Raw genomic sequence first — 25,840 nt, 5'->3', positions numbered from 1 at the left:
AATGACCCTGAAGACAGCAATGATTTAGAGGGAGCTGCTTTAGAATCTAATGGAGGTACCAGCTAGACGGGATGAAGTGAGGAAAGAATGGTAGGTGAGAAAGTTATAAGCTAGAAAGTAAAGGGAACACTTTAGACAATTTTAACTGTGGCAAAAGGAGAGGGGGTAAACCATGGAGAAAAGAAAAGAGTGGGTCGAAGGTTGTTTATTTTTTTAAGAAATAGCTGCTTGAATATATTTAGTACAAAATATCTAGTAGAAAAAAAGAGGTTGAAGATACAGGCACAAGAAGTTGTAATTTATAGCAGGGGCGGCCCACCAGCCGTCTTTGTAAATAAAGCTTTACTAGAACACAGCCATGCCTATTCATTTACTTACTGTCTGTGGCTGCTTTCCTGCTAAACTGGCAGGTTGAGTAGCTGCTACAAAGACTGCAACCTGCCAACAGTGCGGAGGCTGGAGTGAGACAAATTGAGCCCCTAGGCTACAGAATTGAAAGAAATGCTAAGTCTGCATGCTGACTCTGCACTTGCCCCATGCTGAATGCGAGCACCTTATCATTTTGCATCCTAGCCATTCTAAGCCCCAGCCGTATCCACAAAGCCTAAAATATTTACTATCTGGCCCTTTACAGAAAATTGCTGAACCCTATTTATACCTAAGAGTATTAGGATAATTTTTTTGAGCTCTTGAGTGCAGTACACCATTATCCATGGTTTAAAGTTATCCATAGTTGAATGGCAGGTGGGAAAGCATGGGAACCAGGGAGAGGCAGAAAGGCTGGCAGGATGCCAAGTCACACCTACATCTCATGCAAAGGAGGGTGGTGGAGGGCACAGGTACAGCAGGTGTGAAGAGTTGGAGCCTTTGCACCTGCTGGTTGCTCTTCTCCTGAAACAGGAGGCAGAATTATTTGCTGGTGGGGAAGATCTGCCCCAGAGGTATAAGAAGTCTCTAAACGAGTCTGGTTGGTTTTCCTTAGATGGAAAAAATGACTGGGAAAGGGCTCAGTAGTCCCTATCTTATAGTAAATCCCTGCCATGCATATGCCCACCTGAGCAGACATGTCACTTGCTACATTTATCAATGTTCTTTTCACTCTTATTATCCCCTCTGTTTCTGTTATTTCATGTAGCTGTCAGCCTTACCATCCACATGTTTCCAGACTCTTCCAACCTTTTAAAAGTAATATTTGATCATTTCTACAGACAAGATTATATGTATGTGTGTGTGTGTATGTATGTGTATATATAGAGATATATCTATATAGATATACGTATATATACATATATGTGTGTGTATATATATATATATATATATCTCCTCAGGGTACATAACAGGAGGTCTGGTACTATCCCCTTTGGTTTCTAATTTTTCTAGTAGTAGACACAGCCTATTATCAATAGTGAGAATTACACCTCACTACACTGTCTAAATTGATCACTCAAGGGAGAAGTACCTAATTATTTTTTATTACCATATATCACCTAGCTTGTTGCTAAAGAATGGCAAGCATCCTCTGAAAATCCCGAAATACTAAAGTTTTGACTTTTTTACTTCAAAACAAATTGCATGCTTTGATAGAACCAGAGGTGCAGGCTTTTCAAGTAGCATTTCTGCTTTTAATGTAGACTTGGTCATTAGCCCAGTGATGTTTGAAATGTTGCCATGGATCAAGGAGGAAAACCTTTTAAAGTCTCTTTCTACCTGATTTAATGTTAGCTTTTTCTTTCAAAGAACAACCAACCTTAGAATTATTTTCCCTTGATCATTTTAGTTTCATTCATAGGGCTTATAAAAACAATGGAGAGGTTAGATTCCAACTTACTGCTGCTAGGAGACCTAATTTGGAGTCTAAAAAGAATAATACATTTGATTACATTATTTAGTGCCTTTCAGCATGAATCTAAAATATTGCCAATAAAACTCCTGGCCCTAAGGATCCAAGGTACACGTATACAAACAGATTTACGACAGAAATTCAGAAAGGAACTCTATGTATGTCTCCAAATAAAGCCATTGATTTCTGCACTATGCCCCTTTCCCCAAATTCTCCTTACTAAAGGATTTAACAAATTGTTTCCTGGGCCTCCCACCAGATATTTAGTGGCTGAGTCCACTCTGCATGTGGCCAGTAGAATGGCTTGAGTGTAGATCACGAGAGTGACAGCCCCAACCTAGCTGGCTGGAAATAGAATGTGGGGATGAGGAACACAACGAAAACAGAGTGGACTTCTTCCCAACCAGTTCCCAAGCGGCTCCTCTGCCTGTCAGGTTATCATTTCACATGCTAACTCTTACTGGGAACCTCAAAGTGTATTCAGTTAACTAAATTTCAGCCTTAGTTTCATGCATCTCTCTAACACCTGATACTCACTCTGTTATCATGATTTGCATTTCTGATTATCCACTCCTTCACCCCAACCCACACTCTGAACACCTCAGGAGAAAGGACTGTACCTTTTATAAGCTTTGCGCCTCCCATTGCCTAGCTTGTTGTGGCATGTAGTAGGCATTCAATAAATGCCTGTTGAATGAATGGATAGACTTGAAACATGGAGAAAAACTAGAGACCTAAATGTCTAAGATGTGTGTTTATAAATACTAGTTTTCTTTATTGAAATGGAAACTTGGGCCATTCTGATTAACACAAATGTCACCTTTTTGATTGATGAGTCAATTCTTCAGAAAACATTCCTTTGAATATGTCTGTTCTTACTTAGGTCTGAAACATAAATGAGAGTGTTCACTGGACCAGTCAGTCTCTGAAAGTGAATGTCTGTTTTTTGATTCCAGAATTCATCCCACAGGCATTTGGAATGCCCTTATCCCAAGTCATTGCGAATGACAGGGCCTATAAACTCAAGCAGGACTTGCAGAGGGACGAGCAGAAAGATGCATCTGACTTTGTGGCTTCCCTCCTCCCATTTGGAAATAAAAGACAAAACAAAGAACTCTCAAGCAGTAACTCATCTCTCAGCTCAACCTCAGAAACACCGAATGAGTCAACGTCCCCAAACACCCCGGAACCGGCTCCTCGGGCTAGGAGGAGGGTGAGGTGGCCAGTATTTGCTCTGACACCAGTGCTAGGAAAACTGAAGATGTACAGTTATTCTTTGCGTTTTTGTTCATGTGAAAACTGGATATGTAGTTGGTGTTCAGGTATCTGTCAACAATGCCATTAATGAAGAATGTGCACTGGGCACGTGGCACCTTGCATAGCCTCAGACCTTGTCCTGACTCCTCTCGAAGCTGTTGGGTGTCCCTCCTTTGTCACATCTTTGCTCCATGCTCTCCTAAACATTCGGCAATATCACCATTAATTCTGGTCTCTTGTAATCTGTCAGTCTTGCCATACTTGCCCACTAGACTGTGAGGCTCGAGGGCAGGGCCTGGTGTTTTAGCTATTAATACTTTCTTCATCACCAGTCTGAGAACATGCCTGGCCAAATGAATTGGCGGTGGGTCTTCATAAACAATGAGCTTTTTCCTTATCAATGGAGCATTTCTTTTTCTCAAACAGAACCATAGAATCCTCTGTATATCCTCTTTCAAATACTCTAACTATATGGTACCAATTGTTAACTACTATGTTCTAGGTACTGTGCTATTATTTGAATTGTTCATGCAAACTGGTTGGTGATTGGCTGAGTCAGTTGATAAGCATCTCTAAAGCTTCCAGGTCACTGGAAGATCTTCTCTCCCTTTTGTAAAACAAATCTGCATTTTATTTTTATCTTTTATTTTTTGACTCAGGGTCTTGCTCTGTTGCCCAGGCTGGAGTGCAGTGGCATGATCACTGCTCACTGCAGCTTCAATCTCCCGGGCTCAAGTGATCCTCCTGCCTCAACCTCCCCAGTAGCTGGGACTACAGATGTGCACCACCACGCCTAGCTATTATTATTATTATTTTTAGTAGAGATGTGGTCTCATTGTGTTGCCCAGACTGGTCTTGAACCTTCGAATTCAAGTGATCCAAAGTGCTGGGATCACAGGCGTGAGCCGCCACGCCTGACCCTCTCTCCCTTTTTCCTCTGTCACGTGGAGACCTGAAATTTTTGCCACCTCCAGCTGTTGAAGACTGCCCTAGTTAAAACCCCAGACACTTCCCACTTAAAACCAACATTTTTCAATCAGCCCCTAACATTTAGGGCTTGTCCAAGGTAGAGGGAGACCTGATCCATTGCTGTTTTTGCAGTATTGACTATGTTTAAAAATGAAGAAATTACAAAATTATGGAATTCCTGAAGTTGCATGATGGAATTGTTCTTCTAATTCTGTCATTGTGTCTCAGACTGTGAATTGTCATACAACAATAACACTAAAACTCTAAATTTTAGCTTTCTGGGAATGTAGGACTCAGGCAATGGTTCTCCCAAATGCCCTCTCGTCTGTCCAGGCCTGGCTAGCCAACTGCTTTCTCAGTGCTTCATCAAGTATGGGTGCGGCAAATGCGACTGGTGCCCTGCTCCCTTTCCCTGACCCTTTACCATTCCTAGCATGCCAGCTCATCTTCCATCTGCCAACACCTTATTTATTTGCTGAGGGCTTTCTCTGATGCCAGAGGCACCCAGCCTATCCAAATGGCAGGCTGTAAGTACTTAGGAGATAATATTATCTCTCTGCCCCCACCAGAGGCTACCCTTAAGCAGTGATTCCTGAGGCCTGGTGTATAAATACCCCAGCTCTCTCACTTGATAGGGATAGCTCTAAGGTGCATGATCTACAGCTGTCTCCTAGAGCTCCCCAGAAAGATTGAGCTCCAGTTGCCCACAATGATAATAGGCTTGATAATGCTCCCTTCATCAGCTGCTTTTCCTTCCTTGTCTCATTTCCCCCCTCCCCTACAGGTGTTTCCCAGGACCACTTCTCTAATAAAGCACTTTGTGCTGTTTCTCGGGAAAACTAAGCTAAGGCTGTTTTGTGGAATCATTCAATTTTAAAAATATACTTCCTAGAGCCATAGTTGAGTTTTTTATTTACAAGACTTCTCTGACTACCTCATTCATTGAGTATGTAATTTTTTTCTTGTTTCAAGAAATGAAGTGGTTGGGCCAAAATACTTTAATTATATGTTTCCCATCGCTTGTTCTTCCATTTGGAAAATGTTGTCTATTGTTGAAATTGTAACTGCCATTAGCTTGAGGAAATCTTGTAGAGGTTTTCTAACTTTTTCAAAAGGCATCTTTTTTCTTTTAATTTACAAACAGAACAATTAAAGAAATCAAGCAGTATTATTTCAAGTGTGATAAAGAGTCATGAGCAAAAGTATGTATTGGTTAGCATCTGGGGGCAGCTGGGTTTTTTGGCTATCTGTACTTTATGTTCACGGCTCTGTGTCACTTGCAGGGTGCCATGTCAGTGGATTCTATCACCGATCTTGATGACAATCAGTCTCGACTACTAGAAGCTTTACAACTTTCCTTGCCTGCTGAGGCTCAAAGTAAAAAGGAAAAAGCCAGAGATAAGAAACTCAGTCTGAATCCTATTTACAGACAGGTCCCTAGGCTGGTGGACAGCTGCTGTCAGCACCTAGAAAAACATGGTAAGTAGACTTGTCTGTCTAAAGTACTAAGGACTTTCATTTATTCAAGCATCATTCACTGAAGTACCCAATGTCAATTCTGTATTCATTTGATCAAGCTCTGAACTGAAATTTACTGTGTGAAAGTGTACAGATGTGAGTGTTTGCTTAAGAGATTGTGGGGCTAAACAAGATTGGAGAAGAGGGTGAATCAACTTGATGATATTCAGACTGCTTAGCTCCCAGTAGTCCTCAGAAGTTACCTTGGAGGCCAAGCAGTTTAGGGAATGATCAGGTCTGTTGGGCTGGGTTTGTCACCAGGACCTCTTTCAAACAGACCAGAGCCACTTTTATTGTTTATACATAAAAGTAGCCTAGGAGGTTACTCACAAAGTTTCCTTTAAAAAGTAAGAGTCCAACTTAAAAAAAAAATTGGGGAATCATTGCTTAAGTGAATAGAAAATACATCATTTTTGACAACAGGTTTACATATTGCTATTTGCATTTTTGTGGAAGCTGTCCACTTAAAATTTCTCCAAGTCACCCTTTGCAACTCAATTCTAGTTACTAAGTTGACTTAAGAATGATATACAGTTCTTCAAAAATTTTTCTGAAATTTAGACTTCTGGCTTATTAACTGCCATTTTCATAAACTAAGTTTGTTTGCTATAGTGTTTGTTAGCATGTGTTTTTATATACATGGGAAAAGCTTAATTACTTTTTTTAACTATAAAAATAATATGCTCATTGTAATAAAAAAGTAAATGTGAAAGCAAAGAAAATTCTGAGGCTACCATATAGACATAACTACTGTTAACATTCTCATCTATTTCCTTCTAATAAAAATGGAACTTTATTTTAAAATCATTAAGGATATATTTAAATTTCTTACTTCATTACAATGGAAATCATAGGATAACATATGGATGACCTAATAAAACTAATGTAGCAAAATCTTATTTGTTTATACAAAATTTTAAGTGTAGGTTCTTTTAATTTTTTTCACCTTATCTTTCACTTGCCTGTGTATCACCTATGTATCTTGAATATACATCTCTTTCTCTACATACACACACACACACACACACACACACACACACACACAGTCATGCACCACATAATGACATTCCCTACTATATTTAGATACACAAATACTTAAGATTTTGTTACAGTTACCTACAGTATTCAGCACAGTCGCATGCTGTACAGGTTTGTAGTGTAGGAGCACTAGGCTCTACCATATGGCCTAGGTGTATAGTAGGCTATACCATCTAGGGTTGTGTATGTACACTCTATGGTGTTTGCACAATAATGAAATTGCCTTATTGCTTCTATCACTTTGGAAGCTTGAAAACAGGATAATCACACTATTTAGAATAAAATACAGGATTATATTTCTTCATCTGCAAAATGAACGTAAGTACCCACCTCAAAAGTTGTGCAATGATTCAATTAATTAATGTGCATACAGTACTTAGAATAGTACCTGGCATATATTATTATATAGAGAGAAATAGACTCTGAATGAACTGAATGAATCTTCTATGTACGAAATAGAAAACTTTAATAGTAGGTCACAGTAATTTTAATTTTGGCTGCATTTATTTTTTTATTTTCACATGGTTTCTGAATAATTAAAATTTCTACAGAAGCAAGATATCACATAAGGACATTTTCTACACAGGTGGGACTATTCTCTTTCTACCAAGAGATAGAAAACACAACTAAAACAAATTGAGATGTTTACTTTGTTTCTGGATGTAAAGAAATAATGTTATAAAGATTTAAGGCTGGGCACCGTGGCTCACGCCTGTCATCCCAACACTTTGGGAGGCCAAGGCAAGAAGATCACTTGAGCCTGGGAGTTTGAGACCAGCCAGGGCAATATAGCAAGACCCCAATTCTATATTTTAAAAAATACAATTCTTTCTGATTTAATTATATATTGTACTAGACATAAATTTTTCAGTGGCAAGAGAAAGGAACTCAGAAAAAACTGGATTAAGCAAAGTGACCTCCCCCAAATAACAACAACAATCTTTATATACTGGGAGCGTGATCTAGATTTAGGCACAGCTGGATCCAGGATTCAAACGATGTCATGAGTGTCCTCTGTTTGCTGGCTTTATTCTCAGACAGTTCAGTTCTCTTCATGTGGCTTCAAATGGCGGTTAGCAGCTCCAATATCCCATCACTCTCATAACTGATTGTCTCAAATGAAGAGAAAATGAACCACCAATGAAAGAATTAATATACATGATGCTCATCAATGGCAATGATTAATGACTGGCATAGAAAAAGGAGAGCCTTTCAGACGTTTCATGCTCCCAAAGGAAGTACACAATACTTTTTGTGAAGTATTCTTGCCCTATAAAATCACACCGCAATCAGAGTAATGTCTGGCTCTAGCTATCTCTTTACAGAAAATAAAAGAGAGAGAAGAACATACAAATAACACTATGGAGTGTCCAAATCCAAACAATATGAAGATCTACAGTAGGAAATCACTGAGATTTCTTCACCAAACCAATTATAAGGAAAAAGGAGACAGAGGGAGGAAACACAGATTAAGAGACTAAAAGGCACATCGACCATATGACAGTGTGTGACCTTTATGTGGATGTTGACTGGAAATTTAATGCTATTAAGGAACTATTGTTGAAATTTCTAATATGTGATAGTGAAATTACTTGTGTTTTTAAGAGACCTAATTTTTTAGAAATGAGTTTCTCAACCTCAGCACTGACAGACACTATATTTTCACATCTAGGACATGATCCTAGGAAAAGCAATCAGAAATGTGAACAAAAACGTGTGCACAGAATTGTTCACAATAGGGTCATTTATAATAGAAAAATAAGCATGTATATTTTGGGGACCTGTGCACCATTCAGAGGGGAATATGGAGTAAATTATGGCCCCTTCATACAATAGAATATTTTGCATCTTTTTTATATTTCCATAGATTTTGGGGGAACAGGTGGTATTTGGTTACATGAGTAAGTTCTTTAGTGGTGGTTTGTGAGATTTTGGTGCACCCATCACCCGAGCAGTATACACTATACCCAATTTGTAGTATTTTATCCCTTTTAAGTGACATTTATAAGGAATTGTTACTAGCATAAGCGAAAATTCATGTGACACGATAGTGGGGGAAGGCAGTAACATTCTCTCTGTCAATAGATATTATATATATGCAGTGTGATCTCAACTATGTAAAAATACCTACATTCATGTAGAAAAGGCTGGATTTTAAAAAATGAAAGATTAGCTAGGCACAGTGGCTCACACCTGTAATCTCAGCAATTTTGGAGGTTGAGGCAGGTGGATCACTTGAGCCCAGGAGTTGAGCTTGAGCCTGGGAACATGGCAAAACCCTGTCTCTCCAGAAAATACAAAAATTAGTCAGGCATGGAGGCATGTGCTGGCAGTACCAGCTACCCTGGACGCTAAGGTGGGAGAATCACTGCAGCCCAGGAAGTCAAGGCTGCAGTGAGCCGTAATCACGTCACTGTACTCCAGCCTGGACAACAAAGTGAGAATCTATCTCAAAAAAAAAAAAAAGAAAAACGGAAAAAAAAGAAAGAAAAGAAAAGAAAATGAAGAGTGATTATTTCTGCATCAGGTATTTCTAAAAGTATATTATTTTTACATTTTTCTGCATTTTCTAGATTTTCTTTAAGAAGCACACTTTAATTATGATCAGACGAACAAGAAATATCTTTTAGAAATTAATAAAGAGTTAGAATCCCTATAAAATGTGTGTTTAGGTAATAATTCTGGATAATGGACAAAAGCTCATTTTCTCTGATAAGGAGAAGATTAGAAATATAAAATATCACATGAAAAATATTTGATCAGAAACATTTAACATAAAATTCTGGTGCTTAAAGGGCTGACCTTTAAGTATCTGGAAAATAGAAATAGTGTGAGATGAAAGAAGCATTACTGTATGCTGTCAAGTTACTATTGCTCTACATGTTACGGCACTGTGCTGGCATTCTGCTCTCTATTTTGATTTCCTCCAGGGTCTCAAGCCATGAAACAAGACTGTTGATTTTGTTTGCTTATTTGCAGGCCTCCAGACAGTGGGGATATTCCGAGTTGGAAGCTCAAAAAAGAGAGTGAGACAAGTAAGTGAAAAGTAAAGATTTTGTTTCACATGACTTTCAATTGAATTACCTTTTGCAAAGTTCAAGTTCATGCAAATTCCATTTTGATTATCTTTTTTTTTTTTTTTACCCTCCAAGCTATTATAATATAATTGAATTCCAGGAGGTAAAAGGCAACAACTCAGAAATGTTGTTACAGTTAGGATCAAACACTTGAAAGCAAAATGTCTTGATGTATCTGTGCCACGTGCAGCCAAACAAAACTAATTTATAAACATCTTATTGAAAATTGCAAAAGCAGGAAATTCAGAGTGACTGATCAATAAATGATATAAAGTTGTATGTAGCACCCGCTTTTACTAAAATGTGATATGAAAAATGCCATTAACATTCCCTTCACATAAGATGCTATGTTTATAGCTTTACTTTATCAAAAATAAATAATTCTTATGAAGTTTCCATAGAACCACTGACCCCCAGTTTGCTTTTCACATAGAGACTGTGCTCCTTTGTTTCCTTCAGCCCTGTGCAACATTCCTGCAACTGAAGTTTGATATTAGACCTTCAACAATAGGTTCCTGTGATGAGGCAGGTATTTGTGTTCATGATGGCTTCATAAAAGGCAAACCATCCTTTGAGAAAAGAGTTCATTTGTTGGTGAAGGAAAATTAAAGCATTATTTTCTTCCTGTTGTTTTCAATGGAAGGAGATAAGGAACTCAGCAACTCAGCAACTCAAAAATGAATTCAAATGAAAATAAATTTTAGTTGGAAGAAGCTGAAGAAATGATATTTGTTCATATTATTGAAAGTAATTGAAATAAATACCTCATCTATCTTTTTTGTCAAGACAAAAAAGGCTTTCAACAGAAATATGTTTTCTGATTGGTTGGTTGGTTTTTATTCTTAATAGTTACACAAGAAACATTAAATGGATCAACATTTAATGTTTCACAACAGAACTTGCAGGAAGGAAGATAGTACAGTAACATTTCTGTGCAGAATTGCAGAATATTTTTACAAATATTATCTCACTGAATCTGCCAACCGGCTGTGAGTGTAGCCTCTTTGACCCACTTCTGTCAAGGCTTATAGAGATTAAGAAACATAATTCAAGATCACACAGTTTAACCAGTCACCATTAACTTCATAGGCCAAACTCTTTGCATGTTCCATTCTTTCTGCATGTACGTATACTCGGAAAAGAAGCATGGTGTGTTTGAATGATCACAAGTTGGAGGAGTGCCAGTGGAAGTCTTCTTTGTTTTGGCTGCCTGACACACGCTGATGGCGTGCTGTCTGGAATCAATGAGTAGTTCAGGACAGTGATGGGTATTCATTCTCATCAGGTGGACAGGTAGCGAGTGCCAGAAATTACTCATCAGTTATATCTGGATCCATTAAAGGGGAAACCTTTGCATGGAGTTGTATTTAAGGATTACCCAATACAAATATAATTAGTGTTTACTTAGAAGTAGATTTCAAGTATGAAATATGCCCTAACTCACTCATCATTTTACTTTGTTATATAACCCCTTAGCACCCTGCACTTTTTCCTTAGATCACTAGCCACAATGTTAAGAGTGAATTATTTGTGGGATTACCTGCTTATCACATTGTTTCTCTAGAGGGACTTTGCCTCTTTACTCACTAGTGTATTTTGTGAGCCTGTAACAGGGTCTGACACAGGAAATGCATAGTAATCTTTGTTGAATGAATGGATGGATGAAAGATTGAAAACAAATGAACTCTTAGAGAAGTTTTTTGCATAGTGTAGGTTTATGAAGTTACATAATTATTTCTACAGCAGAGAACAATGCATACGAAAAGTTGAGCTGCTAGAGATAAAAGTAGGGTGTGGAGTTATTACTCTCTTGCTACTGTGTTTTCTTGCTGCTGCAAGTGATAATAGACCTAGTATAATGATTAAGGCAGGGAATCCTTCTGGTAATTGTTAATAAGACTACTTTGACAAATCTAAGACAGCTTTTATTTAGTTATTGTCATCTTTTAAGTCTTAGTCATAAATGTGTTATCAGGGCTCTTAATTTCATTTTTGCAGAAAAAAAATCTCTTTGCTTTCTTATTGAGTGACTCAGTAAAATATCAACATCCAAACATGGCAGGATTGGTGACACACAGAAATGCTGTGTAATAGATTAATTCCTCCCTCCCACATTTATAGTTGACCTAAATTGTCTTCTACCTCTTAGGTATTCCTCCTAACCTGGTTGTCATTACCAAGCCCTTCTGCATACATCATTAACAATAAATCCACAGATAGTTTTATTTAATAATGCTTATATATACATATGTATACATGTATACATGTATATGTATACGTATATTGTGTATATGTATATGTATATACATATACATATATACGTATATACGTATACATATACTGTATATACATATACAATACATATATACAATACATATATTGTATATACATATATATACAATACATATATTGTATATATGTATACATATATATACAATACATATATTGTATATATGTATACATATATACATGTGTATACTCATATATATACATATATATGTATACACACACACACACATATTCATAGCTGGACTGTGTCAACTCGGCAGATCAAGGTGAGGATGTTGTTTGCTTCCCCTTCTTGGGGTCTGTGCAGTCTTAATTCCAGATGCTACGTGTCACAGCACTTCTCCTGCTGGGCACTGCACATTGAGGTATGGTGTTATGTGACTGCCACTCGAACCATTGTTCTTCCAGTTACGTGAGGAATTTGACCGTGGGATTGATGTCTCTCTGGAGGAGGAGCACAGTGTTCATGATGTGGCAGCCTTGCTGAAAGAGTTCCTGAGGGACATGCCAGACCCCCTTCTCACCAGGGAGCTGTACACAGCTTTCATCAACACTCTCTGTGCGTAATACAGCCATATGTGGGAAAGTGGCCCTGGAGTACTAAGATGTCCAACTCATTCATCATAACTTTATGCATATGTTTCCTGATAACTTTTTGTCCTTATTTATCAATCTCTAAAGAGTGAGCTATTTGAGGGAATTTCTCAGATTTACCCTGGGAATAATTAGCAAGAAGAAAGTTGCAATAAAACAAATGGAAATAGCCAAGAAGAATTTGAGATGCTTTCAAATAACCCAAGAACAGTAAAAAGTACTATGAGTTAGTGCTTAGAGTACCAACAAGAGTTCACATTGAGTCTGTGCCTAAAAATGAGTTTGTGTTTCTGGTACGAAGAAGGAGGGAACCATGAGAACCCAGAGTGAGAAAGGAGGGCAGCAACATTCCAGGGGAAGCAAGATGCCATAGCCCAGTGCCAGGGCTTTCAACATAGCTGCTTCTGGGCTGTAGCTACAGATCCCATGAAGAAGAAAAAAAGGAGGAGGTAGAGGAGAGATAGGCCAAACCTGGGTCAACCTCCATGCATTTCTTCCTCCAATGCTGCAATTCAAATAGGATCACAACAGAGAGAGAAGACATTGTCTTTGCTGTATCTTGGTTATTGCCAACAAAATATCTGTCCCTTGTGAATTGCTCAACAGAAAAGAGCCTTAAGTCCATTATAAACTCAAATTTCCGAATGTTCACCAATTTTCAGCCATTGTTAATAAATATTTACCAAAAATGGAAGACTGAAATCCTTAAACTAGGTGATGAGTAATGCCAGGGAAGGGGGGAGAAGAAAGTAAGGGAAATTGAGTTACCTTTTTTTTTTACCTGGATTACAGTTATTTTTCTAGGTATTACACTTCTCGAGGTCTAATTTGGCTTTATATCTTTCATAGAAACTTGCTGGTAAATTGCTAAAGCAATGGGCAAATGAGTGAAGGCATGAAATGGGAATTGCCTTGATAATCCCTTTCTTAAGACAATTGAGAGGAGGCCTTTCCTCTGTGCCTGAATAGTATGGGCTCCCCTTTTATTTGAGTACCTCTTTTTGCCTTGCTTAGTGTTGGAGCCGGAGGAACAGCTGGGCACCTTGCAGCTCCTCATATACCTTCTACCTCCCTGCAACTGTGACACCCTCCACCGCCTGCTACAGTTCCTCTCCATCGTGGCCAGGCATGCCGATGACAACATCAGCAAAGATGGGCAAGAGGTAAGATGCCTTTGCTGCCATAGATGCCGTGACTCTTCCTCTCCCCTATTTTAAAAGGGCATACCACCAAAATGGCCATTTTGCCTGGAGGTAATGATGTCTCCCCTTCTCCAACCTAGCTGTCTCTGTAGGAAGAGACTAATGCAGGGCCTTCTCTGGAGGGACAGTTCCTAAAAGTGCATGGGCCATGAGCCTCCTTATATGTTTCAAGTATGCTTCCAAATGAGGCTGTCATTTTCCATGATGAGGCTTTACTCAAGACTCTGAACTTCCATTTGTAAAGAAGAAAAACAATGAACTACAGAAGTGCTTGCAACCATGTAAAAGTGGAATGATGGGGGTGGGAGGAGATTGTTATCCTTATAATTGATTTTACCTGCTTCTATAACTTGGAGCCCAAATATGATGTCACCTCTTTATTCTTCCAGTTTATCCCTGGAGCTCCCATCTGCACTATGAGCAAGAAGTCTAGTGTCTTCCTTTCAAGGGATCCTTTCCTTTCTTAAACTCTCCCCCCAAAACAGGGACTTGCTCGATGCAAGGGAGGGTCAGTCCTGCTTCCAAACCAGGTGTGGAGGAAACTAGGTCTGATCTGCTGACCATTGCCATTGTGTCTTGATGTCACATGGTATCAACTGCTCAAAGCAGGTTGTACATAGTCCCACAGACTCTTTAGAAATGTTCTTGTTGGATCTGATCCCCACTCAGGCCCCAGTGTGCCCCCCCCACCAAATCTAAGATCTTGGGTTCTGGTTCTCTTTGGTTACACTCATATATTTCAAGATTTTTTTTTTGTTTCACCCTTGGACAAATGAGATGCTGGCTTGAATTTTAAGTTGCTTACTAATAGGCAATGTATTTAATCTTCACCTTAACAAGAGACACCCCCTTCCCTCTTTGATACCATGCAGTTATACCTCTCCCTGACCTCGGATTCCTCAGGAGGTTTTAGACTCCTTAATAAGCTAACATGCACTATAAATCAATAAGAAGGGGCCAGAGGCATTCCAAACTTACTTAACCACAGAAACTTTTTTGTAAATTCTTGTTAAACAAAGCTCAGCTGCACTGCGGCTTCAGTTCTGTGTTTGTCAAATTTCTTTCCCAAAGAACGTGGTTATGTATAATTTTTTTCACTCTAATCCAGAAAGGCAATTCTGCATTTCTTCTCGTCCTCCTCCTTATGGGTGTGAGAATGGAACTCTCCTGACTTAGCCATTCATCTCTATAGCAGTTATAATTAGTGAAGCCCCAGATGGCTTCAGGTTTCATAATGTGGCACTGACACCTTATTTCAGCATACACAGCTCTTTGATGGGCATACTATAATTCTCATAATTGTTAAGTAGTTTTATTACTCATTTGGATGCCAACCTCTATCAACTACAGTTATAACAGAAGCTGTAGCCTGATCTGCCTAATTGCTGGGGGAAAGCAGAGCTCTGTGTTTAAAGGTACTCCAGTTACTTCTCTGACATTTCTTAAGTACTATGTGAGAAGGAGAAAATTGGGTCTCAGGTAATTAGGAAGGCATTGAGGAAAGCAAAAGTTCCAATTGAACTCATTATTGCCCTTTTAGAATCATTTTCAGACATTCTTTCCATTCAATTGCTGAACAAGTCTCCATTGCCTATGCCAAAAAGAAGAAAATATTCTTGGATAGGTGTAAATGAAACAGCATGCTGGAATATTAGCTACCATTTATGTCTCTCCTTCCATGAGCTGGCTTTGTGCTAGGGGATATATATATATATATATATATGCAAATACATATAAATATATAAATATATATGCAAATATATATAAATATATATATATGCAAATCCTCTTAACAGGCAAAAGAGATATCACTGTCTCCATGTTTCAGAAGTGAAAACTTAGGGCCAGGGGAGCTAAGTAACTTACCTAGCAACCCACAGAGAGCTTCCACTTAAGGTTGTACGAGTGGCATATTAGTGCATTTCACAACTCTAGTGGGGGGTGCCATGGACCCCATAGTCACTGTAGATTTGCAGAGTTATTAGGACAGTATCCCAGTGGATGATAGAAAAAGATCTTGAAGAAGGACAATGTCGTTATACTGGTTAATGGGTTGGGTTGGTCCCCTTACTAGCAAAGTCCAAGCTGTGCATAGAACCTGAGCCAGTCTAAGAGAAAAGAAGTACAGAATAGGAATTAGAAGAAAAAAAAAATGTACTGGGGTCTAGGTCAGGGTTTCTCAGCCTCTGCACAATTGATATTTGGAGCTAGGAATTCTTTGTCATGGGGCTGTCCTGTGCATTGTAGGATGTTTAGCAGCATCCCTGGCCTCTTCCCACTAGATGCCAGTAGCAGTACATCTCCTCTCCCACCAAGTTGTGACAACCAAAAATATCTCCAAACATTTCCAGGTCTCCCCTGAGGAGAAGGGTTCAAAATCACCCCTGGTTGAGAGCGCTTGATAGCTCTTTAACTCACTGACCATGTATTGTTGGAAAAATCTATTAACCTTCCTATACCTGGGTCTCCTCATCTGAACTTGAGGAATGAAAATTCTTCAACCAGCCTTGAAGAGTGGTTGAGACCTAGTTTACTGTAAGGAATATGGAATTATCCTGGTGACAGTGAAGTTGTAAAAGGAAGCCAGGGTTTACAAGGGTTTCTAGACACTCTTGACCTGAACATTGCATCAAAATGAAAGACTAATAGCCAAAGATTAAAGCAGCAGGAGAAATATAAGGAAAGCATTGCTTCCGTGAAATCGTTAGCAGTGACAGGAGAGCAGGCAGCTCTCACAGCCATTGTGAACTGTAGTAAAGGCTACGGAGCAGTGAAGTACTGAGGGAGACAATGGGAAATTGGGCCATGTTCATAAATTGCTGAATGCCTCTGTGCAGGGCAGGTGGTTGATTCTTTTAAGCTGTGAATCCTTGGAAGGATTCAACTAATGGGTGATATAATCCACGTTGTAGATTGGCTAGAGACAAAGGGAGAGTGAGTTAGGAGGCTTTTGTATCAATAGTAATATGGACAACAGCAATTCCTATTATAAACATTTCCATGTAAGAATGGCCTTGGCGGGCCAGGCGCGGTGGCTCACGCCTGTAATCCCAGCACTTTGGGAGGCCGAGGTGGGCGGATCACGAGGTCAGGAGATCGAGACCATCCTGGCTAACATGGTGAAACCCTGTCTCTACTAAAAAAATACAAAAAAAATTAGCCGGGCGTGGTGGTGGGTGCCTGTAGTCCCAGCTACTCAGGAGGCTGAGGCAGGAGAATGGTGTGAACCTGGGAGGCGGAGCTTGCAGTGCTCCGAGATCACGCCACTGCACTCCAGTCTGGGTGACAGAGCGAGACTCCATCTCAAAAATAAATAAATAAATAATAAAGAAAGAAAGAAAGAAAGAAAGGCCTTGGGATTTGAATCATGCATGTCCTGAGCATCTACCCTGGGTTCCTGTAAACCAACGACTATTGCTCAGAGATTTTCTAATGACTGGCCTCAGGATACAATGGCATCTAAGAGGTGGAGGAGGTGAGGACACAAGGCAAATATAGAATTAGGGAATGCACTGCAGAGTCATTGCAGACATTCAGAGAAGTGATGAGCATGGGCCAGAAAAGTTAGGAATGGCTTCATGGAGGAGGTTGAATTTAAGATGCACATCAAAGGGTGTGTAGGGATTGAGTACATGGACCACATAAGCACAGCATTGGGATGGGAGTTAGCCAAACCCCTTCTGTTAGAAGTCAAGGGTAGAGGGAGAGGATCAAGAGAGGAGTTATTTATTATTTTTTAGTTGATTTGGCATGAGCAGGTAGAGAATATGGAATGGGCAGACTGGAGTAAAGCTAAATACCAAATTGTAAAATATGGTCAAAAACCAATATTTTTCAACTTCTTCTCTTCCCTATTTTTTTAGTATGTATTATCTATTTGTTAGGGTGTTGTTTGGGGGGATTGCAACATAGATGAAACCTGAAGCAGATTGTCAAGAAGCTTGAAAGCTCACACAGGTTCTGCCAGCACCTTGCTGCATAACTTGTCTTTATGAAAGAGAGGAAGAGGAAGGAAAACAGAGTTGGGATGGGGGGTGGTCTTAGCTTCCTCATCTACAAAATGAACATAATATTTTCTCTTTGATATGTGCTTAAAATTCAATGCATCATTCACTGGTGAGACCTTAAAGATGTCTAAAAGAAGGGCATGAGAAAAATTGTTGACCAGTCAATCAGTGCTTTTTTGGGAAAAAATAGCAGTATTTTATTGAATTGTGGTGTTTTGCTATCTTGTGTTTGTTTTGTTTTCTTCTATTTTGTTTAGTTTGCTATTTGCTTTGCTCCTTAGGGAAAAGAGAAATTCCCAAGTGTAAGAAACATTGCATTTCTTCAAGAAAGAATATAGCAGGAACAAAATTGAAACCTCCTGAGCAGTGGTTTTTCAGAGTTCAAGAACCCCCTGGCACTGCATCGAAAATGTGGTGTGAATATGCACTTGTTTGGTGAGAGTCCATAGCTGGCATTGAGTTCTCAAAGGGTCTATGAGGCAAAAAAGAAGTTACAAACCACCAATGTAGGGCCATGATTACTAATCTCTGAGGAGGTACATGCCTCTAGGAAATGGTGGTTGGCTTTGGAACTTAGCAAGACCTGTGTCTCCCCTCACCCTCATTCAGCCCTGTTTTAAAGCTCGTTTTCCCGTTTCCCCATGCCATGGCTGGGTCTGCCCAGCAAGAGGAAACAGGAAGAGATGTAGCAATGGGATGAAGAGAGTAGGGCTGCCTAGAGTGGGGCCACCAGCTTCGCTTCTTTCTATACCATCTCCTGGCTCTGAGCTTTGGACATCACTTCCCTCGTCTATAAAACAGGGACAACAGCAGCAGCTGTTTCTTAAGCTTATAGTGAGAAAGAATTGAAATGGCCAGTGGAAAGCCCCTAGCCTGGTACCTGTACATACTAGACTTTTAACAGATGATATGAGCTATTCATATGAAGCTTAGAAATGATCTAGGATGTTCATTTAGTGAAGATAAAAGTTTTCTTGAATTGCTAGCTAATTAAAAAATGAAGTAATGGCCTGGCTCGAGTGTACATTGTATTACCTAGACACAGCCGTATAGTATATATATAAATATATGCTGAAACACATGGAGAAAAGGTGGATGTTGCCTGGGAGCAACTCTTCTTTCCATGTTAAAAAACAATAAAACAAAAGAAACCCCAAAAGTGTTAACAAACCCCAGCAGCTTGGCCTGCAGCTGGAATCTGTGTGCAGTTTTACAGATGGGTTGTATTCCATTCCCAGAATAGCAACAGGAGAAGGAAAGAGCGGAAACAGAGCTCTAGATTGTTCTTGTATGAAACATTCTTTTAAAAGAAAACAAAATCTTCCATTTGTTAATGTTTTTTTAAAAAATGAGAAAACCCTAATATGACTTTACAGGGGTAAGGGGAAACACTCCAAATACCTCTGAGTTCTGAAGGGAGGAATTTGAAAATGACACGTATTTGATTTTCACCTTAACCATGAATTTCCAGGAAAAGAAAAATTAAATGAAAACTTGTCAGTCAATGAAATAAAAAACTTACCAATGAAATAAAACAAAGAAAAATGATTGGACGATCCTACATAAAGGGCACTTTCTTTGAAATTGTCAGTGTTTATCACATGAAATGATATCCCTTGGAGGCCAATCATTCACCTGAAAACAGCCTTGCCTTCTAAAAATAATACAACTCGTGTACCAAGCTGGGATTGCAGGGCAGGGCAGCCACCAGCTCATGACTCCACAGGATGAGAGTGGGGTTCAGAGGGCTTTGTTTCAGCTGTTCATTGGGACTCCTGAATTCTATGCTGGGCACCCAGGTGTTTCTCAAAATCTATGTAGATCTTCCCAGGCAAAAGATCCCCACCAAGCAGACGCAGTTCCCATACTTATCCTGACTCTCAACTGATATTGACAAGAGAAATAAAAATTCACATAGACCAGTGGTTCTCAACCAGAAGCAATTTTACCCCACAGGGGACATGCGACCATGTCTAGAGATAATTCTGGTTGTCACAACTGTGGGTTGAGGGTAGGGGTGCTCCTGGCATCTAGTGGGCTGAGGCCAGGGGTGCTGTTCCACATCCTGTAATGCACAGGACAGCCCCCACAGCAAAGAATGATCTGGTATTACATGTCACTAGTGTCGAGGTAGAGAAACCCTAGCCTAGAGAAACTTACTCAGACTCTCCCGTTCACCTGAAAAAAAGACAAGTAGAAAAAATTCCCAAACCTTTGAAAACGTTCATATTCCTTATTACAACAATTCAACTTGTAGGAATTTACTCCTAAAAAGTGCTCACCCGAGCTCACAAAATATCTTTTCAAGGATATTTTTTGTACCATTGCTTATAATAACAGAAAATTCAAGACGACATCAATGCCTATTAGTTGACTGTGGTTAAAAAACATCATGGTTTATTCGTGCAGTGGGATTCTAGGGGCCAATGAAGCCTGAAGACAGGATTTTCTTTTGTAGTGGAAAGATTATTGTAGCATGTTGTTAAGAGATAGTAAGCAAGTTACAAAATAATATATGGATGTGATCCCAGTTTTAAAGAAGAAAATATCAGGTGTACATGTATATATGTGCACAGGAAGGCATAGGAATGGCTGATTCTTGGCAGTGGTGAAATTATGGGCATTTTTTTTTCTTTTGGCTTACCTGTACTTTCTAATTATTAATATATTGAATGTGAATAATTTTTGTACTTCAAGCAAAAAATAGTTCCCTTCCTTCACCCTGTACTCCCCTTTAGCTCCTCCTCCATTTCTTCTTCCTCCTTCTCTGTGATATCTTTTGAAGAAAGTGTCTACATTCACTGTTTCCACTTCTGCAACTGTGGCTCATTCCTGCCACACCACTGACATGACTCTTAGCTGGGACATCAGAACCATCAGAGAGTCCATTCTGGAGGGAAGGGTCACATCTCGATGACCCTCTGCCACAGTTGATAACTCACTTGAAACTCCCCTGTCAGTCATTTCTTCTTGGACACAGGTTTCTTTTATTGTAACTTCTCACCCATTATTGGCCTCCTTCATCAGCTGCTCCTTAAGGGTGCTGGAGTCTCCAGGAACCCCTTTTCAGCCCTTCATGTTCCTCACTTAACTGTCCTTCCATTTTTTCATTTGTTAAAACACAAGATCCTTACCCTCTGCATTATCCTCTTCACCCCCTCCATAACTTTGGAAGCTGCTCTTCATCCCTACTTCTTCCTTCCTAGTTCAGATGCTAGCTGCTGTGGCCTAGACTGTTGTGGTATGTCCCAGGTAGTCCTACTTCCTTGCATCCCCCATCCCCTGTTCCATAGATTGCTCTTCCTGAAATGCAGATTCCATTTCCATTCTGCTCTGTTCAGAATCCTCTTGCCCTTAGATCACAGTTTGAATTCCTTGGTCTGACACATGAAGATCATCTCACCTGGCCCTTGCCTGCCTTTCCTGCAGAACTCCCTACCACACTGAGCTTCCTGGGGCTCCATGACGTATTTTAGATGTTTCTGTCTTTGCATGTGTGGTGCTTTCTCCATTGTAAAATTACCCCCTAGCCCAGATCCTTTGCTTTTCAGCCTAGCAAACTCTATTCTTCTTTTGAGAGTTTGTGCAAATGCTTCCGCCTCTGTGGTAGTGACCCTGGGGCCTTTGGAGTTGAGAGCTTTATACTTTGTACTCATTACCTGTAAGTGATAGGTTTATTTCCTCCCTAGAATGAGAGACCTTTAAAATAAGGACTATGTTGTAATCATTGGAAAAATTTTAAAATAATTACAATATATGAAAAATTCCCAGCCTATGATAGGTGCTGAGTGGATGGATCAGTGGTGAGATTATGGGTTGATGAATGAAGGGATGGATGGAGAAATGGATAGATGGATGGATGGGTGTCAATATTTCTTAAGTGCAAACAGGATAGAAATTTTATGTAGTACCCATTTTACAATAAACAACTTAGAGTTGCAAATTTTTATTCAATATGCTATTGAGATGATCACTGAACTGTGAGCTTCAATCCAAGATATTAAAGCAAAAGGAAAATAATGATGCCCTCCATGGATTCTGATAGAGATGATGGCATCCTTGCAGGATAAAAAAAAAATGGAGGGTAAAAGGTTTCATTGATTGTTGAATCACCCAATATTTTGAAAGGCAAACATAACAACAGTCCTTGTGTTCTGTTCTCTTATAGGTCACTGGGAATAAAATGACATCTCTAAACTTAGCCACCATATTTGGACCCAACCTGCTGCACAAGCAGAAGTCATCAGACAAAGAATTCTCAGTCCAGAGTTCAGCCCGGGCTGAGGAGAGCACGGCCATCATCGCTGTTGTGCAAAAGATGATTGAAAATTATGAAGCCCTGTTCATGGTAGGTGGCCCTTCTGTGGCAGGACATCACAGCAAACTGCCTATTGGTTTCCTCTGGAGGCAGGATGAAATTCTAGTAGACCACCCTCTGGGGTGCAGTGCTGCTCACTGAATTCATTGGAAGTCAGGCAGTTTCAGCAGGAGTAGAAATTTGCACAACTATGATGTCATTTTGAGTTTGTGACTCCATGTTTAAACAAACATGCCAAATTATAATTTTCATTTTGTTGTCCTCTAAACCATGGTCACATTTTGGAGTCACTTAATTATAAAGCAGTGTCCTTGCTCAAGACGTTAATAAAACCCTTCTTTATGGAATTGTGTCCCTCATGAATTCATGTATTCATAAGCATCCTCAGTGGTTTCACCTCCTCCAAGGTCAATCTTGACATTTTACCTCCTACATGAAGCTTCACCTGTCCTTCCTTTGTCCTTCCCATGCCACTTCTCTGTCCCCTGAACTCCATTACTGTTCTTACTGATGTTTATCTTGCCCAACGTTGTGTATAGTAATTTATGACCATTTCCCCTAGTAGAGTATAAATGCATTTAAAACAAGGACTGCACCATTGTTATCTCCTCTCCATATCCTCTGTACACTTTTGGAAAGCCCTCCATCTGGCAGGCACTCAATAAATATTTTTTTGATTTGTATTGAATTACCAGTTCCTGTTTTCCTTCATCAAACTGCATTGCTTGCTACAACTTCCCTTGAAACATTAAAACAAATGCCAACTCTCTTCTATTTCTGTTCACCACTAATATTGCATGTCAAAATTTACAGGAACCTTCTTCATGTTTTTTCTCCCATTTCTCTTGTCAATTTGCAAACGCTATAAAGCCTGCCTATTCCACTAGAGCCTTTTGTGGCTCCTTCCTTCAACCAAGAATTCTAGTTACCTCTTTTAAATTTCTTTAGTAGTTTGTCTACACTTATCAAGTGCTTTGCATTAGATTTATGTCCATGCTTGTCTTATACTAATTACTTTTTGTAAATTTGAGACCCAGCAGTTTAGAGTATTTGCCCTCTGTGTCTTACCTATGTGATTGTGACCAAGTAATTCAATACTCATTATGCATCAATTCTAGCTTTAGAAATGGGAAAAACAAAAAGATGATGTAATTCTCAGGGTGGTGACCAGAATCATTTGATACATGAAAGTATTGTGCAAACTGTAGCAGTTTATGCAACTGTTAATTAGTAATTATATTAGTTGGGTAACACGTGCTGCCTCGAATCTCAGTACTTTAACACAAACATAAATATCACTCTGACATAAAGTTTAATCAGGTGTTAAGTGGACAGCCTTCCAGGTGGTGATTTAGGAATCCCAGCTCCTTGTATTTTGAGGCTCTGACATTTTTTAGAGTTTTACAGGCAACCCCAGAAAGGTCATCCATCTTGTCCACTCAAATCTCATTGGCCAGAACTTATGCACAAGCCACACTTAACTTCAAGCGAGGCTTGAAAATGTATCCTGGTTGGATCCCCAGGAGGAAGAGCAAATGAAAAGTTCACTGAGGTAGAATGGCATCTTGTTCCTGTTTGTGTCTCTGAAGCACTGTCCCTGGGTTGCACATGCTAAGGTCTCAAAAAATGTTGAATTAATAATTGACTCTATATAAAATTTACACGTCAGCCTAAATCCTCATAATTAACTACATATTTGGATGAATCAAATGTCTGAACTTTTCAACATTTTCATCAAGTTTAAGTCACATATCATCTTGCCAAGTAGTCTTGGCATTACTTCATGTTCTCTGGATTTTTTTAACAAAATAATACTTCTCATCAAACTTAATTCTATTATCTAAGCAAAGTTCTCCTTTATATGAAACCACATATCATCGAGCATTTCTTTTCAACTCAGATACCAACAAAACTTTTCCTGGCTTCTTTGAAAATATAGCTGCTGCCATTTTAATTGTGCCATCCCTCTTCTTTCCATTTCCTGCCACCTGAATTACTAACAACAGTATAAAAACATCAGTATTCTACCTTTTCCAGCTTTTCCCAAATCTGATCTTTGTTTGCCATTCTCTGTAGGGATTGATGTCGGCATTCTCTCATATTTTTGGTCTCCAGTTATAGTCTTTACTTCTCATAGAGGCCTTTCCTGGCCACCTTGTCTAAAATGCACCTCCACCCTCCATCACACACACACACATCATCACTCCCTATTTCCTTTCCCTGCTTTTTCCCCTTAGCACTCACCACTGTTAACATTGGGTCTTACAAATTTCTCGTTTATGTTCGCCACTCCCTAGAAATGTAAACTACATGACAGGATGATTTTTTTGGTCCATTTCTATCTATAGTACTTTCTTTACTGCATTACCCCTGTGCCTGGGACATGGTAGGAACACAATAAATATTGGTTGAATTAATGAATGACCCAATGGTTGTTCTGTGACATATGATTTCCATATTACCAAGCCTTACTCCTTATACGTATGAAAAGATTTGGGCATGGAGAAATTAAGGATACCTTTCTTGGAGTAAGTTAACCATTAATGTAATCATTCTTGACCTCTTTAGAAGGATTCTGGTAATCATATATTCAGAAAAATAACAGTGGAGTGGGAGGAAGAGGGAGACAAATATCTCAAGTCTTGGTCTATGAAAAGAAACTGACTCTGGAACCAGAAAATTTACTATCGTCCTGTCCCTGTTATATATTGGCTACATGACCTCATCTTCTTCTATTTCTTTAGTTATCAAATACTAGATTTGAATGAATGATAGCCAAGACCCCTTCTAGTTGTAAAATCTGCATGGTGCTATGCCCTAGCACTGACTTCCCTTCCTTCCTTTTTATAAAGCACAGAAGAAAATTAATCTCATCACATTTTAGATTATCTTGGCATATTTGGCAGTTGAGAAACTAGTCGGCTATACCAAGGCTGGTGGTTTGACAGCAAAGCTGATCTGCATGGGTGGACAAAAATGTAATCTTGTATGTCGCTATGTTGTTTTGTTTTGTTTGGCTTTTTAAAGAAGCTTTCAGAATTATTATAATTCCAAACAAAGAAGGATGAAGCTAGTCAGGGCCTGATGGTTAAAAGTAGTTAGTAATTGTGCAGTTTCACAGTCCTTGGGTTTAAGAGCTCGGAAAGGGAGGTGTCACTTCTATTAGCATTAGAAAGGAAGACTTGTTAGGAAAGGTAGCTGTGAGCTTGTCCTGGAAGGCAGAACAGACCTGGAGGCAGTGATTCCATAAAATAACTGGTGGAAGGGATATAGAAGCTCACAGAGGCCTGGCAGGGACCCAAAATTTGTTCTGGGTGTTCTAACATCCTTCATTTCCTGATGCTGAGACTGCCTCTCCCAAGTGGCCACTCTCTGAGTTAATGGGAAAGGGCAGAAAAGAACCTGGCTTCGTCCTGTAATACAGAAGAGGAACCTAGATGCAGAGGTTGACACACAGTTTAAGAGTCTGGCTAGGACAGTCTTTTGCATTGGTTGTTTGCTTTTCAGGTACTGGTTTGGAAATCCTTGAGCTGGAAATAGATCATAATAGCAGATATCATGACCACAGATATCAAAATACGAAGGCAGTAGATTATAATGGTGGTTCTCAAACTTGAGTGTGCAGCAGAGTTGCAAGGAAACTTAGACATTCAGATTCCTAGGATGCACTCCCGAGAATCAGATTGAGTAGCACTGGGATGGGGCCCAGAAATAATCTGCACTTTCTAGTG

General features: G+C 39.4%; 1 protein-coding gene across 6 annotated transcripts in view; it reads left to right on the top strand.

Moving 5' to 3' along the window:
- Positions 1-25,840, top strand: part of ARHGAP6 (Rho GTPase activating protein 6) — a 525,552-nt gene that overhangs the window by 471,503 nt on the left and 28,209 nt on the right. For all 6 annotated transcript variants that reach the window (XR_008622709.3, XM_063601879.1, XM_003805673.7 and 3 more), the window contains exons 4-9: positions 2,797-3,053; positions 5,350-5,545; positions 9,602-9,657; positions 12,397-12,547; positions 13,597-13,745; positions 21,960-22,139. Coding sequence is in view for 5 of the 6 variants with exons in the window: in XM_063601879.1 (XP_063457949.1) it covers positions 2,797-3,053; positions 5,350-5,545; positions 9,602-9,657; positions 12,397-12,547; positions 13,597-13,745; positions 21,960-22,139 (989 nt within the window). In the remaining variant the exon portion in view is untranslated. The remainder of the gene's footprint in view (positions 1-2,796; positions 3,054-5,349; positions 5,546-9,601; positions 9,658-12,396; positions 12,548-13,596; positions 13,746-21,959; positions 22,140-25,840) is intronic.

This window comes from Pan paniscus, chromosome X, assembly GCF_029289425.2.
Source record: "Pan paniscus chromosome X, NHGRI_mPanPan1-v2.0_pri, whole genome shotgun sequence".
Taxonomy (NCBI): domain Eukaryota; kingdom Metazoa; phylum Chordata; class Mammalia; order Primates; family Hominidae; genus Pan; species Pan paniscus.
The sequence above is the reverse complement of the archived record's forward strand: the minus strand, read 5'-3'. Positions and strand labels throughout refer to the sequence as shown.